Source organism: Oncorhynchus keta, unplaced genomic scaffold (assembly GCF_023373465.1).
Source record: "Oncorhynchus keta strain PuntledgeMale-10-30-2019 unplaced genomic scaffold, Oket_V2 Un_contig_8328_pilon_pilon, whole genome shotgun sequence".
In the NCBI taxonomy this organism is placed as follows: Eukaryota; Metazoa; Chordata; class Actinopteri; order Salmoniformes; family Salmonidae; genus Oncorhynchus; species Oncorhynchus keta.
This window is the reverse complement of record NW_026289989.1, coordinates 56,996-75,000: the sequence shown is the minus strand read 5'-3', so window position 1 is coordinate 75,000 and position 18,005 is coordinate 56,996. Positions and strand designations below refer to the sequence as shown.

General features: G+C 40.6%; 1 protein-coding gene across 1 annotated transcript in view; it reads right to left on the bottom strand.

The window, feature by feature from the left end:
* LOC118378624 (myosin heavy chain, fast skeletal muscle-like) overlaps positions 1–17,715 on the bottom strand; it is a 38,173-nt gene extending 20,458 nt beyond the window's left edge. Inside the window, exons 1-22 of the mRNA XM_035765609.2 lie at positions 17,610–17,715; positions 17,077–17,119; positions 16,715–16,942; positions 14,572–14,718; positions 14,205–14,361; positions 11,968–11,995; positions 11,650–11,761; positions 11,396–11,488; positions 11,178–11,238; positions 10,162–10,260; positions 8,624–8,727; positions 8,094–8,232; positions 7,343–7,461; positions 6,981–7,130; positions 6,721–6,891; positions 6,191–6,494; positions 2,253–2,317; positions 2,071–2,158; positions 1,836–1,953; positions 1,162–1,285; positions 625–761; positions 1–238 (exon numbers count right to left, since the gene is read on the bottom strand). The exon at positions 1–238 is cut by the window's left edge and continues 18 nt beyond it. Of these exons, the coding sequence (XP_035621502.2) occupies positions 1–238; positions 625–761; positions 1,162–1,285; positions 1,836–1,953; positions 2,071–2,158; positions 2,253–2,317; positions 6,191–6,494; positions 6,721–6,891; positions 6,981–7,130; positions 7,343–7,461; positions 8,094–8,232; positions 8,624–8,727; positions 10,162–10,260; positions 11,178–11,238; positions 11,396–11,488; positions 11,650–11,761; positions 11,968–11,995; positions 14,205–14,361; positions 14,572–14,718; positions 16,715–16,930 (2,670 nt within the window). The 5' untranslated portion in view covers positions 16,931–16,942; positions 17,077–17,119; positions 17,610–17,715. The remainder of the gene's footprint in view (positions 239–624; positions 762–1,161; positions 1,286–1,835; positions 1,954–2,070; positions 2,159–2,252; positions 2,318–6,190; positions 6,495–6,720; positions 6,892–6,980; positions 7,131–7,342; positions 7,462–8,093; positions 8,233–8,623; positions 8,728–10,161; positions 10,261–11,177; positions 11,239–11,395; positions 11,489–11,649; positions 11,762–11,967; positions 11,996–14,204; positions 14,362–14,571; positions 14,719–16,714; positions 16,943–17,076; positions 17,120–17,609) is intronic.
* Between the last annotated feature and the right edge of the window lie 290 nt (positions 17,716–18,005).

The window sequence follows — 18,005 nt, the reverse complement described above, 5'->3', positions numbered from 1 at the left end:
CAGGTCATTCTTCTCCTGCAGCAGGGTCACCATCTTCTCCTCCAACTCTTTCTTCTTCGCCAGAGCCTTGGCCAAGTCTGCTGTCATCTTCTCATAGTTCTCCTTCATGTTGGCCATCTCCTTCTCCGTCTCAGCGCTCTTCAGCAGGGGCTTGATCTTGAAGTACACCTTCATCCATGGCCAGGTTTTCACATTCATGAATGAACGGATGTTGTACTGGACGGAGTAGACGGCATCTCTGGTCAACAGAAAGGATAGAGTGGTATGGTGACTGACAAGCTACATTCTGAGAGAGGAAGAACTACCAAATAGAGCCCCCCCGCCCCCGCCACATTATGTATACAGCTGAGGAAGGAGGCAAGGGGAAGGTAACCCCTCTTTAATTCATTGACAGCGCTCTAAGCTCATGAGGCATTTTATATTCTTCCAGAATCAATAGGTAAATACAACACATTCAAATTACAATTGAACAGCTTTCCAAATCCTAAATTGCAGCTTTAAAAGGACATTATAAGGCGTACTTTCTCATTCTGAACAACTCGCAGCATATACAGTATGGAATCATACTTCCTTACATACAGGTGGTTCATAGGAAGTTGTGTGAAGATGTCTACTATTCCTCACCTCCTCTCCATCATCTTGGTGAACTCTCTCCTCATGAGGAATCCACGGCTGAGAGCCTGGACCATGCCGACCAGAGAGGCCAGCTTCTCATCTCTCATCTCCTCCAGGACCCCCAGCAGACCGGCTTTGAAGAACACCTGGGCCACAGGTAAACATGGTCAATGGAACCACAGTCAGATGGTAACAGATATAAAGGGTTGGATCAACAGAGGGAACAACACCACGGACCATGGGATAGTGTGTTCAGAAGTTGAAAGGTTTTGTACAGTTGTAGATGAATAATTTAAAGTGATACAGATAACTGCAGCCATACCACTGTAACACAATGCACAGGTTAATAAATGGAGTTTCTCTTCTTTACCTGGGATGTATGACTGAAAATAACAGTAGAATGTTTCTCCACCTTTTTTATATTAGCTTAATGAAGAAGAAAGTATAACAGGGTGGTTGATCAACTGGAGAGATTTTGAATGGTAAGGGTTTAAAATGTCATTTAAGTTGTGTTTTGTCAGCTTTTGTTGGGGGTATTTGACTGACCTTGGTGTGTCCAAACTTGTAGTCCTCGTGATTCACATCAATGGACCCCAGCAGCTTCTCAGAAGCCTTCTTGTTGTCCATGAACTGGCCCTCAGGGATGACACTGGCATTCAGTACTTTGTACCTGAATGAGTAGACATGCTTAACATATGTCAAGTTGCAATAGGTTGGTTATATTACATAAAAGGTAACATATTCTGACCCTTAGAGTTGATCTTTTCCGTTGTTTTGTGTGTGCATGTGGGGGGACCAGTACGAAAAAGTATAAATTTTTCACCAGGTAAGTTGACTGAGAACACATTCTCATCAACAACCTGGAGAACAGATGGAGCCAATTGGAATCAGACATTTAGCCAGGAGACCAGTTAATAACACCCTTACATTATACTCCATGGGATTTTTAATGACCTCAAAGAGTCAGGACATCTGTTTAACTGCCCTGGCACATTGGGATCACCTTAAATCAGAGGAAAGAGTGCCACCTACTGGCCCTCCAAAACCACTTCCAGCAGCATCTGATCTCCCATCCAGGGACCAACCAGGACCAACCCTGCTTAGCTTCAGAGACAAGCCAGCAGTGGTATGCAGGGTGGTATGCTGCTGGATAACACCACCTGCTAAATGACTCAAATGTGTATGTATGTATGTGTGCATTTGTGTTTGTGTGCGTGAACCTCTGCTTGAAGTCAGCATAGATGATTCTGCTGGGGAATCCCTTTCTGCAGATCCTGATACCCTCCAGAACACCGTTACACCTGAGCTGGTGGATAACCAGGAAGTTCTCCATCAGACCTGGAAACACAAACCAAGTCTCTTTTAATACTCACAAACAGGTTAAAGATTGGGCTCGTTGATATTACTGATACTTTACTGATTACATAAAAATATATCACTCAATATTTCTTGTACCTGGAGTCTTTGACTCATTGGGGATCAGGCAGCGCACAAAGTGAGGATGAGTGCTCCTCAAGTTGGTCATCAGTTTGCCCAAGTTCTCCTGTAAGAGGATTACAAACCAATTTTTAAATCAATAATTTGGGATAATCAATGCACCTTTTGAATGACTGAATAAACACATTTCAAAAGATCACCCTGAACTGCGAGGACACAGTCTGCATGGAACCACCCTTCTTCTTGCCTCCTTTCTTGCTTGTATCTGTTAAAAAGAGATTCATATAAACAAGACAATCTCGGGTTAACTTCACATGTATCTTAATGCAAATCTTGTTTGAGTAAATTAACCCAGGGAAATGTGATACATTCAAAGACTTTAAATAAAAAATGGAGGTCGGAGGTCGAACTACCCACTGGGCACAAACAGTTTCAATCAATGTTGTTTCAAAGTAATTTGTCAATGTACTGTGACTTGGAATCTACGTGGAAAATACACTGGATTTGAAAAAAGTAATCAACAGTTGTTTTGAAGGTGAAATTTCAACCACAGCATTATGTCATCATTATAACCAATTTCAACATAGAAAAACATTGTATAAAATATGTTGAATTAATACCTTTGAAACAACGTGATATCCTCTATCAGAAAAAAACAGTAGGCTGGGCAGCATGTCCTACTGGAGAGTTGATCTATCTACAGCTAACCTTTGGTCCCTGATCCAGGGTTTTAACCAAGCCCAGCCCTGCTTGGCTTTCATATTAGTCACTGACTGTTACCAATGTGCTATCAGGAGAATGAGGATTGAGCTATCTCTCAAAAACTGTTGCTATCAAAAAGCATTCGAAATGGTAGGTTTAACAGAGCAAATGAAATGTAACAATATTTTGTGAGTCGTGTATCATCAATGATGCTACTTAGGCCTACATAGCATTAGGGAAGTCATCTACCCAGGCTTCAAATTCTACCCAGGGTTCTGCCCCGGGTTCAACTAAAAATAGACAATAAATAAAGGCCAAGGGTTTCAAGCTTTGGTGGAATTCAAATTTTATCTTCAAGTTAATTATTAAGATGTTGGGTTCACGTCTCCATCTCAACCAAACATTGAAGTTAAATATTGTGACTAAACCAAATCAAACTTTATTTAAAGTGCATTTAGAGGTTAATTAGATTAGATTTAGTCCTATTCTTTAACATAGATGTTTTTATTGAGCTGGAGACGTGAATTCAACATATCAATTATTAATTTGTAGACAAACTGCATATTGAATTGTGCTTGGTTGTCAACGCAACCAAATATCAACATTTGAAGGAGATGTTCTGCTTAGTTCCATCTGTGATTTCTTCTCCTATGACTCCAGTTAGTCTTCAAATCAATAATTGATATGGTGCATTCACGTCTCCATCCAAACCTAAAATCGAATCAAGCTTTAAATGCACTTTAAATAAAGTTAGATTTGATTTAGTCCTATTCTTTAACTTTGATTCTTGGTTGCGATTGAGATGTCAATGCAACATATTACATTTGTTTTGTTTTTTAATTACATTTTATTTCACCTTTTATTTAACCAGGTAGGTCAGTTGAGAACAAGTTCTCATTTAGAACTGCAACCTGGCCAAGATAAAGCAAAGCAGTGCGACATAAACAACACAGAGTTACACATGGAATAAACAAACTGGAATTAAAGCCAGACTCTAACCCTAACCAACATGGAATAAACAAACTGGAATTAAAGCCAGACTCTAACCCTAACTAGGTAAAGCTCCGCCTTATCTCAGTTCACTGGTCACGATGGCAACACCCATCCGTAGCACGCACTCCAGCAGGTGTATCTCACTGATCATCCCTAAAGCCAACACCTCATTTGGCCGCCTTTCGTTCCAGTACTCTGCTGCCTGTGACTGGAACGAATTGCAAAAATCGCTGAAGTTGGAGACTTTTATCTCCCTCTCCAACTTCAAACATCAGCTATCCGAGCAGCTAACCGATCGCTGCAGCTGTACATAGTCTATAGGTAAATAGCTCACCCTTTTTCACCTACCTCATTCCCATACTGTTTTTATACTGTTTTTATTTATTTACTTTTCTGCTCTTTTGCACACCAATATCTCTACCTGTACATGCCCATCTGATCATTTATCACTCCAGTGTTAATCTGCAAAATTGTATTATTCGCCTACCTCCTCATGCCTTTTGCACACATTGTATATAGACTGCCCATTTTTTTTCTACTATGTTATTGACTTTATTGTTTACTCCATGTGTAACTCTGTTGTCTGTTCACACTGCTATGCTTTATCTTGGCCAGGTCGCAGTTGCAAATGAGAACTTGTTCTCAACTAGCCTACCTGGTTAAATAAAGGTGAAATAAAATAAAAAATAAAATAAAATAACCCACATGGAATAAACAAACTGGAATTAAAGCCAGACTCTAACCCTAACCCACATGGAATAAACAAACTGGAATTAAAGCCAGACTCTAACCCTAACCCACATGGAATAAACAAACTGGAATTAAAGCCAGACTCTAACCCTAACCCACATGGAATAAACAAACTGGAATTAAAGCCAGACTCTAACCCTAACCAACATGGAATAAACAAACTGGAATTAAAGCCAGACTCTAACCCTAACCCACATGGAATAAACAAACTGGAATTAAAGCCAGACTCTAACCCTAACCCACATGGAATAAACAAACTGGAATTAAAGCCAGACTCTAACCCTAACCCACATGGAATAAACAAACTGGAATTAAAGCCAGACTCTAACCCTAACCCACATGGAATAAACAAACTGGAATTAAAGCCAGACTCTAACCCTAACCCACATGGAATAAACAAACTGGAATTAAAGCCAGACTCTAACCCACATGGAATAAACAAACTGGAATTAAAGCCAGACTCTAACCCTAACCCACATGGAATAAACAAACTGGAATTAAAGCCAGACTCTAACCCTAACCCACATGGAATAAACAAACTGGAATTAAAGCCAGACTCTAACCCTAACCCACATGGAATAAACAAACTGGAATTAAAGCCAGACTCTAACCCTAACCCACATGGAATAAACAAACTGGAATTAAAGCCAGACTCTAACGCTAACCCACATGGAATAAACAAACTGGAATTAAAGCCAGACTCTAACCCTAACCCACATGGAATAAACAAACTGGAATTAAAGCCAGACTAAGTCAGTGGCACAAAACATAAATCTCCTTCAAATGTTGATATTTGGTTGCGTTGACAACCAAACACAATTCAATATGCAGTTTGTCTACAGAACAAGTTCTCATTTACATCTGTGACCTGGCTAAGATTCAATACAGTAAATAGCCTATTAAACTAATGATATGTTTGATTCACGTCTCCAACTACACCAAAAACAAAAGTTAAAGAATATGATTAAGCCTGTGGTTCAAATGAAACTATCTGCATAAGATATTCTTTATATGTTGATATTTGGTTGAGTTGTCAAACAAACAATTCAACAAGACTTTTGCAATACAGTAAATTGCCTAAAGTGAAGTCTTACAAACTAATGTAACAGTATTTATTCAACCTTACAATGAGGAACACATGCACGGCCACATGTTCTGGTTAGCCTATTGTAACTATCAATGTCTTCTTATGTAATCATAGAAAGCTCACGTGTTCAAAATAGCAAAGGTCGGAGGTCTGTGAAGATCTTCACGTTTGCTTTAATGAGCAGAATTGATCATTGCAATGTACTTTTAATGTAATCTCAACTGCAGTCCAGATCATTTGGTTCTGCTATTAGATAGTGAAAACACATTAAGTTGTTTAATTAATATAAAATATCTGACATTGTATTTCCATTGGAACTTTGTTTTTGAACTTTTGCTTTTAAGTGGTTGAAAGCGCAGTGAAAACACATTTAGATGAGAACTAAACCAAAAATCTGACATTTGTTTTTCCATTGGAATTTGGTTGTGCTTTAATATGGTTGAAAGCGCAGTGAAAACACATTAGGATATCAATAAAATTCTGTCTGTCTTTTTGAGTTTGTGAATAAAGGTTGGAATTTGGTTGATCAATGCGTCACGATGAGATGACGTGGTGTGCTCAGTGGGTATTGCTCAGTTAAATCTTTTGAAGTGATGCTAGTCTTACCCTCAGGTGGGGCAGCAACATACAGGGTAGCCAACAGTTTCACTGAGGACTTCCCGTACAGCTGAAGAACAGAGTCGTTCAGGGGGTCCTTGTTTTTGTCCAGCCAGCCAGTAATGTTGTAGTCCACAGTGCCGGCATAGTGCACCAGGGAGAAGTGGGCCTCTGCCTTGCCTTTGGCAGGCTTGGGCTTCTCAAACGCCTGGTTTTTGCCAAGATGCTGGTCATAAAGCTTGTTCTTGAAGGTAGTGTCTGAAGACTTGGGGAACATGCACTCCTCTTCAAGGATGGAGAAGATGCCCATTGGCTTCACGAAAAGAGATGTATATTAAATTATTGAAATTTACAATTAGGACCACATTTATTCCTTTACAAAACATGCTATTTTAGGATTATATTCATTTATGGGCATATCATAGGAAACATACTGAGTTCTCAAAAGTCAGATTCCTCGTACCACTGTGATAATCTCACACAGCGCTCCCAATGAGCTATGTTATTGCGGTCCATTTTAATTCTCACAGACAGCTTACCTTCTCAATCAGCTCAATGCAGGCAGCCAAGTCCATGCCGAAGTCGATGAAGGCCCAGATGATTCCCTCCTTCTTGTACTCCTCTTGTTCCAGGACGAACATGGTGTGGTTGAAAAACTGTTGCAGTTTCTCATTGGTGAAGTTGATGCACAGCTGCTCCATGCTGTTGTACTGTTGAAGGTATTTCAGAGTCATTTCATCATAAAGGCTGTAATCCCTCTCAATCACAACTAATTGTCTTGCTCTGGTCTCACACTCACATCAAAAATCTCAAACCCGGCAATGTCGAGCACACCAATATAGTACTTCCTTGGATTCTTGGTGTCCAACATCTGGTTGATACGGATGACCATCCACAAGAACATCCTCTCGTAGATGGACTTGGCCAGGGCCGAGACTGAGTTATTGACCTGCAATAATAACAGCTCAAATGAATACATGAGATGTTGACAATGTCTAGTAATAAGGTAATAAAAGCTTGGGGGAAAACACATTACTATTCGCTTCTGGGGAGTTGCAGCGATGAGACAAGATAGTAATTGAATTTGGGAGAAAAGGGGGTAATGCACTCATCCCCAAAATAATTCCTGTGCTCCTAATATGCTGTGATTTACCACCTTACCTGAGGCACAGTCTGTCCCTTGGTCACATACTCATTGCCGACCTTCACTCTGGGGTAGCAGAGAGCCTTTAACATCTCAGCTGAGTTCAGGCCCAGTAGGTAGCCGATTTTATCAGCCACTGGAGAGAGAACCAACAACAGACTCAGACTTGTTTCTGATGTCATAATGACAAAATCATTTGGCGAACACTTTGTAGGTTAGGTTTTGATTTTCAACCACATCTACCATTTCAAATCATTTCTGGGGGTAGGAATTTGGTCTCCTGCCTGACTTTCATGTGGCACTGTCTGTCTTAAGTGTTTTATTTCTATGTTTGGAAATGGGACTAATCCTTTCCATATTGTATTTCAATGAATGGGTCTAATGCTTTCCATATTGTATATCAATGAATGGGTCTAATGCTTTCCATATTGTATATCAATGAATGGGTCTAATGCTTTCCATATTGTATATCAATGAATGGGTCTAATGCTTTCCATATTGTATATCAATGAATGGGACTAATGCTTTCCATATTGTATATCAATGAATGGGTCTAATGCTTTCCATATTGTCTATCAATGAATGGGACTAATGCTTTCCATATTGTATATCAATGAATGGGTCTAATGCTTTCCATATTGTCTATCAATGAATGGGACTAATGCTTTCCATATTGTATATCAATGAATGGGACTAATGCTTTCCATATTGTATATCAATGAATGGGACTAATGCTTTCCATATTGTAAATCAATGAGTGGGACTCACCTTCTGTGCCATCTGGCTCGGCCTGCTCCTCGCGTTGCTTCTGCTTGAAGTGCAGGTTGCCATGGTGCAGTACAGCTCCTGTCAGCTTGTAGATGCCCATCTTCTCCTCATTAGTGAAGCCTAGGATTCCAATGGCATCCTGGCATTGGAGAGGACGTATAACAGTGATTAACTGACGGTAATTTGTTCAGTTACAGCACGATTACAGTGCTCAGTCCAGAACAAATTGCGTGAATGGAATTGACTGGCTTCTCTGTTCCACACGATTACTTAACACGCTAGTAGATGGGAGTTTTAACACAGTTCCACAGGGCACTTAGCGGCACTCTCTTGTGGATGTTTTAAATGCATGTGCCCCAAGGTGAAGTGTGAAGTCACATGCCTAACTAACACAAGGCATTTAGAATCAAACTAAAAACATATGACAATTCCCAGCTGCTACCAAGTTGAAATTGCTCAGTGCATTCAGTGTGTATGGTGGTTCTACCCATTCCTTATCTAGAGTTTGATTAACCCTTTGTATGACTCACATCTGTGGCATCCAGCTCTTCCTTGTCATTGATGCTGGCCACAGTAATCTGACCCTGGCTGCACATGGGGAAGTCGTAGGGGTTGGTGGTGATGAGCGACATTTCTGTGAACAGCAGAGGATGGCTTGTCAGTTAAATCTTAGAATTCTGCTGTCCTACCTTTACAGTATCTCTCCCTCCTTTACTAAATAGATGGACTCAAGAATACATGTAGTATATAATCATGTTATGACTTTCCCTCCTGGGTGAGGATCACAGGGAGCCCCCCCCCCCCTCTCCCACCAGAGAGGAAGGGGGGGAAGAAGTGGGGCCAGTCCTAGGACTTTAACGACCGGTTGTAAACCTCCGCTCTCTCTGCACTGCAATATGGAGAAGTCAAAAATACTTTGTGTGTAGATAGAGACTCCACCCAAAACTTTAACATCAAAAGGTTGGACATTGAAACAATATTTCTAACGTAAATAATGAGGGAAGTGGTCGTGAGGGACTTAAAGAACAATCATACTATGAAATATTAGAGTTTATTTAGATTTTAGAGTACCTGAGGATTAAATAGAAATGTCGTTTGACTTGTTTTAACTAAGTTTAGCGGTAGCTTTTTGGACTCCTTTGTCTGCATGTTGAACGAGTGGATTACTCAAATCAATGGCGCCAACTAAACAGACTAAACAGACTTTTGGGGAATTAAATAATAATTTGATCTAACAAAACAACCATTTATGTTGTAGCTGGGACCCTTGGGATTGCAAACAGAGGAAGATCTTCAAAAGTTGAAAAATATGTTGATGTGGGGCGTCGTCCTCAAACAATCGCATGGTATGCTTTCGCCGTAAAGCATATTGTAAATCGGACAATGCAGTTATATTAACAAGAATGTAAGCTTTTAAATAATATAAGATACTTGTATGTTCATGAATGTTTAATATTACAATTATTTATTTGAATTGCACGCCCTCCGCTAGCGAGACACCCGCTAACAATCAGTGTATAATTCATCCTGTGTGTGTGTGTTTATGTAATTCTGTGTGATTATTTAGTTAGTTAGTGAATAAATCATTTGTGTATTGCTGACTCATCATGGAGACTAGGGTTCGTGCAGATTTATAGGATATTATTATGTTCAGAATGAGACTGAAATAGGAGCAAATGATTGATGCATGACGGATAGTATATCGAGATATTTTGATATTCTTGAGTTAAATCGGGAAACAGTAACTCATTAAATTACATTTTCCTGTGGTGCTGCAGATTACTACTTAATGAATTGTTATATGATTAATTTAATTGCGTAATAACTGAAAGTGGTATGTAATTATTCAATGAATAGCTGTCATCGCATTAATGGTAGTCACGTCACAACAATAAATAGCATCAAAAGAGGGGACTGAGACACATGGACTAGTGCTTCACAGTTCATTCCTTGGTACCTTGAATGTACCCATTTTAATAGTATTAATAGTGTGGACAATTAACTATTTTTTATAAGTTCCACAGATAGGGGTGGAAATAATGTTCTCTGAACCTCTACATTTCCATACCAACTATCTCAGGTTTGTGGCCTGTCATCATTTGGAAGAAGATATGGTAGCCTCTCTCATCGGGCAGCTGGAATGACACTCTGGACTTCTCCAGCAGGTCTAAGAGAGAGAGAGAGATACAGAGAAAGAGAGAGAGAGATACAGAGAGAGAGAGATAGAGATACAGAGAGAGAGATACAGAGAGATACAGAGAGAGAGAGAGATACAGAGAGATACAGAGAGAGAGCGGGATACAGAGAGAGATACAGAGAGAGATACAGAGAGAGAGAGAGAGAGAGAGAGATACACAGAGAGAGATAGAGAGAGAGAGAGAGAATGAGAGAGAGAGAGAGAGAGATACAGAGAGAGAGAGAGAGAGAGATACAGAGAGAGAGAGAGATACACAGAGAGAGAGAGAGATACAGAGAGAAATAGAAAGAGAGATACAGAGAGAGAGAGAGAGAGAGATACACAGAGAGAGAGAGAGAGAGATAAACAGAGAGAGAGAGATACAGAGAGAGAGAGAGAGAGAGAGATACACAGAGAGAGAGAGATACACAGAGAGAGAGAGATACAGAGAGAGAGAGAGAGAGAGAGAGAGATACACAGAGAGAGAGAAAGAGATACAGAGAGAGAGATACAGAGAGAGAGAGAAAGATACAGAGAGAGAGAGAGAGAGAGAGATACAGAGAGAGAGATACAGAGAGAGAGATACAGAGAGAGTGATACAGATATATATATAGAGAGAGATACAGAGAGAGAGATACAGAGAGAGAGAGATACAGAGAGAGAGATACAGAGAGAGTGATACAGATATATATATATAGAGAGAGATACAGAGAGAGAGATACAGAGAGAGAGAGATACAGAGAGAGAGATACAGAGAGAGAGATACAGAGAGAGAGATACAGAGAGATACAGATACAGAGAGAGTGATACAGATATATATATATAGAGAGAGATATTGCAAAAAATATCTAAAAAAAGTGTCTGTGTGAATTTAGGAAAGCATTGAGAAACAGTCAAAACCAACTCACAGGTCTCAATGTCAGCTTTAGCCAGTTTGCCTCCTTGGAAATGAATCCTAATGAATTTACCCTGTAGTGGAGCATGGGGGTTAGAAATAGGTCAACTATTTGATAGACCCCTTTAAATGTTACAGTTTGTAGGACATATATTGATAAAACAATAGGGAACTACTAAAATAAATGTTTCCAATGCAAGGTAACTTCCACAGTATTCCCTTCAAACTTACAAAGCGAGACGAGTTGTCATTCCTCACTGTCTTGGCATTACCGTAAGCCTCCAGCAGAGGGTTAGCTGCAATGATCTGATCCTCAAGAGACCCCTGATTGAGACAAACACAAGTAGCTCGGAAACTGATAAAGAGGTCAAGTTTGTTTTTGCTAAATAGCTCGAACACTTTTCTTGAAACAGGATTCACCGCCGGAAAAAATAGTTTACATCAGACTGAAATGTGTTAAAAGGGCAAACACAGACACAACCTACCTGCATTTTGCCGGGCTCGTCCTTCTTCTTTTCACCACCAGACACTGCAATGGTGGCGAAGTACTGGATGACACGCTTGGTGTTGACAGTCTTTCCTGCACCGGATTCTCCACTGGTTAATATGACAGAGAAACAGGGGTTTCAGTCACATGTTTGAGTATCAGATTGGGATTCACTAAAATAGCATTGAGAATACAACAAATATTCACAGTAATCGACTTATCGTTTACACGTAGCCTAATCCAATCATAATGTTGTGTATTTTCATCACACCCAAGTTATAATAGAAAAACTTTGAAAAGTTTGTATACAACTTACGTAATCAGGACGGACTGGTTCTCATTATCTGGAACCAAAAACACATTGCTTATCATTTCGGGGCGACAGGTAGTCTACAGTAGTGGTTAGAGCATTGGGCAAATAACCGAAAGGTTGCTGGATCAAGCTGACAAGTTAAAAATCAGTTGTTTTACCCCTGAACAAAGAATTTAACCCACTTTTCCCTGGTAGTCTATCATCGTCAATAAGAATTTGTTCTTAACTCATTTGCCTAGTTAAATGAAGGTTAAATAAAAAATCATTCTCAAAAAACATTATTGAATTCACTTACTTTTTTCATTCTATACTAATGACCTGTAACTGAGTAAGTCAAATCAAACTTTACAACAAGTGTAGACCTTACCATGCAATGCTTACTTACAAGCCCTTAACCAACAGTGCAGTTCAAGAAAAGTTAAGAAAATATTTACCAAATAAACTAAAGTAAAAACGTATAAAAAGTAACACAATAAAATAACAATAATGGGGTTATATACAGGAGGCACCGGTACCAAGTCAGTGTGCAGGGGTACAGGTTAGTTGAGGTCATTTGTACATGTAGGTAGGGGTGAAGGGACTATGCATAGATAATAAACAGAGAGTAGCAGCAGTGTACAAAACAAATGGAAGGGGGTGTCAATCTAACAGTCCGGTGGCCATTTGATTAATTGTTCAGCAGTCTGATGGCTTGGGGATAGAAGCTGTTCAGCAGTCTTATGGCTTAGGGGTAGAAGCTGTTCAGCAGTCTGATGGCTTGGGGATAGAAGCTGTTCAGCAGTCTTATGGCTTGGGGATAGAAGCTGTTCAGCAGTCTTATGGCTTGGGGATAGAAGCTGTTCAGCAGTCTTATGGCTTGGGGATAGAAGCTGTTCAGCAGTCTTATGGCTTGGGGATAGAAGCTGTTCAGCAGTCTTATGGCTTAGGGGTAGAAGCTGTTCAGCAGTCTGATGGCTTGGGGATAGAAGCTGTTCAGCAGTCTTATGGCTTGGGGATAGAAGCTGTTCAGCAGTCTTATGGCTTGGGGATAGAAGCTGTTCAGCAGTCTTATGGCTTGGGGATAGAAGCTGTTCAGCAGTCTTATGGCTTAGGGGTAGAAGCTGTTCAGCAGTCTGATGGCTTGGGGATAGAAGCTGTTCAGCAGTCTTATGGCTTGGGGATAGAAGCTGTTCAGCAGTCTTATGGCTTGGGGATAGAAGCTGTTCAGCAGTCTTATGGCTTGGGGATAGAAGCTGTTCAGCAGTCTTATGGCTTGGGGATAGAAGCTGTTCAGCAGTCTAATGGCTTGGGGATAGAAGCTGTTCAGCAGTCTTATGGCTTGGGGATAGAAGCTGTTCAGCAGTCTTATGGCTTGGGGATAGAAGCTGTTCAGCAGTCTTATGGCTTGGGGATAGAAGCTGTTCAGCAGTCTTATGGCTTGGGGATAGAAGCTGTTCAGCAGTCTTATGGCTTGGGGGTAGAAGCTGTTCAGCAGTCTTATGGCTTGGGGGTAGAAGCTGTTCAGCAGTCTTATGGCTTGGGGGTAGAAGCTGTTAAGGAGCCTTTTGGTCATAGACATGGTGCTCTGGTACTGCTTGTCGTGCGGTAGCAGAGAGAACAGTCTATGACTTGGGTGACTGGAGTGTGACACTGCCTGTGTGTCTATGTATGCTCATGACTCAACACTACATGTCAGCTACAACAGCAAGTGAAAACACTGCAACACTTAAAGAGCTGCAGTCAGTTGCAGAATGGGTGGCAAGAAATACATTAGTCCTAAATATTTCAAAAACTAAAAGCCTTGTATTTAGGACAAGTCATTTACTAAACCTTAAACCTCAACTCAATTTTGCAATAAATCATGTGGAAATTGAGCAATTTGAGGTGACTAAACTGCTTGGAGTAACCCTGGGTTGTAACCTGTTCTGGTAAAACATATTGATGCAATAGTAGCTATGAAATGTGCTATGTTTTTAATTGTATGTAACTGCCTTAATGTTGCTGGACCCCAGGAAGAGTAGCTGCTGCCTTGGCAGGAACTAATGAGGATCCATAATAAACCCCAGGAAGAGTAGCTGCTGCCTTGGCATTTCCATTCAAGGCTAGTGAAATCAGATATTCCCAGCAGATTGTTCAAACCTAGACTAGAAAGCAGTAGATACCTCTCTAAAGCATATTTGAACTTCCTTCCATCCATCCATCCATCCATCCATCCATCCATCCATCCATCCATCCATCCATCCATCCATTAGAGCTCGTACCAATCTGCATGAACTGAAAGGCGTTGTCAGAGACGGAGAAGATATGGGGTGGAGCCTCCATCCTCTTCTTCCCTCTGTAGGCGTTGACAACCTCCATGTCGTACACAGGAAGCCACTTGTAGGGGTTCACCGTGGCACAGAACAGCCCAGAGTAGGTCTGGATGAAAGGGATTAAATTAAATGAGGGGATTAGCTAAATCTGACTGAAATTGACCTGGATTTCTGTGAGGATGTGGGTCTCTGGTATACTGATGTAGACCTGCTGTTTTGGTATATGTTCATTTCTACCATTCATTGATGTGTAGTATTGTGTGTGTGTGTTTGTTATGTTCATGTATGTGTGTCTGTGTTTATGCAGGTTTCTTACATAGATCATCCATGCTGCATAACGCTCTTTGAGGTTATACAACACAGAGGCTTCATTCAGGTAGGTCATCATGGCCATGTCCTCAATCTTGTCGTACTTAGGGGGGTTCATCTGGAAGATGTCTGCGTCTTTGAACTCTTTTGCTTCCTGAAACAGTCAGAAATCTAGATTACATGCAGATTAGACTGGACATGACTGAAAACGTTTTGCTCATTAAATACAATGTTGTATTTGTATGTGCAGCCCTGTTGAATCCAACTACATTGTTATCACCCACTGACATGGGGATGTTTGACTAGTCAATACAAAAAATTATGCCATTTTTAAATAGAGCTATAAAAATCATGTGTTTAAAGGTTATATTCTGTTTACAGAAAATAAAGACATCCTTCTTGTCTTTGGTTACAATTTTTTTTTAAAGGTTTTTCTTTAAGGTTGCTTTAATTAAGGGGGAGATCAAGCTGATCCTAACTGTTATAGGCCTATTTTTATTTTGCCCTGTTTATCAAAAGTGTTGGAAAAACTTGTCAAAAATCAACTGACTGGCTTTCTTGTCGTCTATATTATTCTCTCTGGTATGCAATCTGGTTTCTGCTCAGGTTATGGATGTTTCACTGCAACCTTAAAGGTTGTAAAATGTCACCATTGCCCTTGATTCTAAGCAATGTTATACTGCTATTTTTATTGACTTGGCCAAGGCTTTTGATACAGTAGACCATTCCATTCTTGTGGGCCGGCTAAGGAGTATTGGTGTCTCTGAGGGGTCTTTGGCCTGGTTTGCTAAGTACCTCTCTCAAAGAGTCCAGTGAATAAAGTCAGAACATCTGCTCTCTCAACCACTGCCAGTCACCAAGGGAGTACCCCAGGGCTCAATCCTAGGCCCCACACTCTTCTCAATTTACATCAACAACATAGCTCAGGCAGTAAGAAGCTCTCTCATCCATTTATACTCAGATTATACAGTACTCAGCTGGCGCCTCCCCGGACTTTGTCTTAAAAGCTCTACAACAAAGCTTTCTTAGTGTCCAACAAGCTTTCTCTGCTATTGACCTTGTTCTGAACACCTCCAAAACAAAGGTCATGTGCTTTGGTAAGAAGAATGCCCCTCTCCCCACAGGTGTGATTACTTCCTCTGAGGGTTTAGAGCTTGAGGTAGTTACCTCATACAAGTACTTGGGAGTATGACTAGACGGTACACTGTCCTCTCAGCACTTATCAAAGCTGCAGGCTAAAGTTAAATCTAGACTTGGTTTCCTCTATCATAATCGCTCCTCTTTCACCCCAGCTGCCAAACTAACCCTGATTCAGATGACCATCCTACTTGTGCTAGATTACGGAGATGTAATTTATAGATCGGCAGGTAAGGGTGCTCTCGAGCGGCTAGATGTTCTTTACCATTCGGCCATCAGATTTGCCACCAATGCTTCTTATAGGGCACATCACTGCACTCTATACTCCTCTGTAAACTGGTCATCTCTGTATACCCGTCGCAAGAGCCACTGGTTGATGCCTATTTATAAAACCCTCTTAGGCCTCACTCCCACCTAACTGAGATACCCACTGCAGCCCTCATCCTCCACATACAACACCCGGTCCCCAAAGCACACACATCCCTGGGTCACACCACTTTTCAGTTCGCTGCAGCTAGCGACTGGAACGAGCTGCAACAAACACTCAAACTGGACAAATTTATCTCAATTTCTTGACTCAATCACGGACACTCTTAATGACAGTTGTGGCTGCTTTGCGTGATGTATTGTTGTCTCTACCTTCTTGCCCTTTGTGCTGTTGTCTGTGCCCAATAATGTTTGTACCATGTTGTGCTGCAGCAATGTTGTGTTGCTTCCATGTTGTTGTCATGTTGTGTTGCTATCATGATGTCTTGTCATTTGTTGCTGCCATGCTGTGTTGTTGTCTTAGGTCTCTCTTTATTGTTGTGCTGTCTCTCTTGTCGTGATGTGTGTTTTGTCCTATATTATTTTTACATTAAAAAAAATAGATATTTCCCAGCCCTCGTCCCCACGGGAGGTATTGTGCCTTTTGGTAGGGCGTCATTGTAAATAAGAATTAGTTCTTAACTGACTTGCCTAGTTAAGGTTGAAAAAATAGAGTAATTCCACAAACTTCAACAAATCAGGCTTACCTCCTTAGTGCCGTCAGGATTTGTGACTGTCACAGTACACTTTCCTTCGGCCCTGCCAGTAATTAAACCCTTAAGGTAAAGCTCCTTGACATCTGACACATAGCAGGAATTCTTTGAATCAAAGGGTGCTGTTTGTGCCTCAATCCTCTCCCTCTCAGGCTTACGGAGGTATATGGCAGCCTTGCCGTAGATGGCCATCTCCGCGTCCGTGCTCATGGTGACGGATCACTAGGAGAGAGATTAAATAATAAAGAGGAACAGGATTGACTGTGGCGCTTCCTCACTAGTCAACAGAGTTAGATGAGCGATCTCTCTATAATATTTTTGTCACTTTTAATGTGAAGACTAAAACCATGTCTCACCTTCTTTCCCTCCTACAGATGACTTTGTACTTGTTGGAGGACGCTGTTAAACAGTAAGGTGTCATGAATATTCACAAGTCCAAAGCCTTATCATTTAGCTCTCGAAGGGATAGAACAGTTTTTGAATGGCATCATTCAACTCAGTCGTTACAGCCATTTCCAATTCAACTACAGGTGCAACTGGTGACTTTCCTTTTCCTGGCAACTCACTTTACTACACATTATGTAAAGAATTCAAATATACAACCCCTGAAAACTCAGTTACATTCTAGACCACCCACTCAACTCCAAACAAGTGCAGGAGCATCACTTTAGACACTAAATGAAAGTTACATTTAAAGTAAAACACATTTAAAGTAAAACACATTCCTTAAAGCAACATTTTAAATCAAAGTCACTTGATTGCATATTGTAACATCTTTCACGCGTCACAAAAAAAATGCAGAACTCAATTTAAACAGTGCAGTTAGTTACTGTCGCTGACTACAAATATGAGACAACGGTAAACATGTGAAGAGAGGAGACAGCCTTACCACAGAGGAAGAAGGTATCTGACTTGTGGATGCTGGTGCCTCAGCCTCCTTATATCTGGTTGAAAGTGCCCACCAAGCACAAGTTAATTATGGACCACTCTGGTTAAGGAAATGGATTGGAGGAGAGGCCTCTGTATTTCACTTACCAGCGTCACCACTTCCAGGAGCACCACACTACATGACTTTGGAATTTAATATTAGTCTCAATTTATTTTCACTGAATTTATATAAATGATAGTTGCCATTACCCAAAAATATGACATTATCAAATACCACTGGGACTCAAATACGGAGTGGATCCACTCTATTAAATACATTTTAAACACTTTAACAAATGTTTATATATTTAAGTAGACTGAAGATATTTTTTGGCCGGTTTGTGGGTGGAGAGAACAT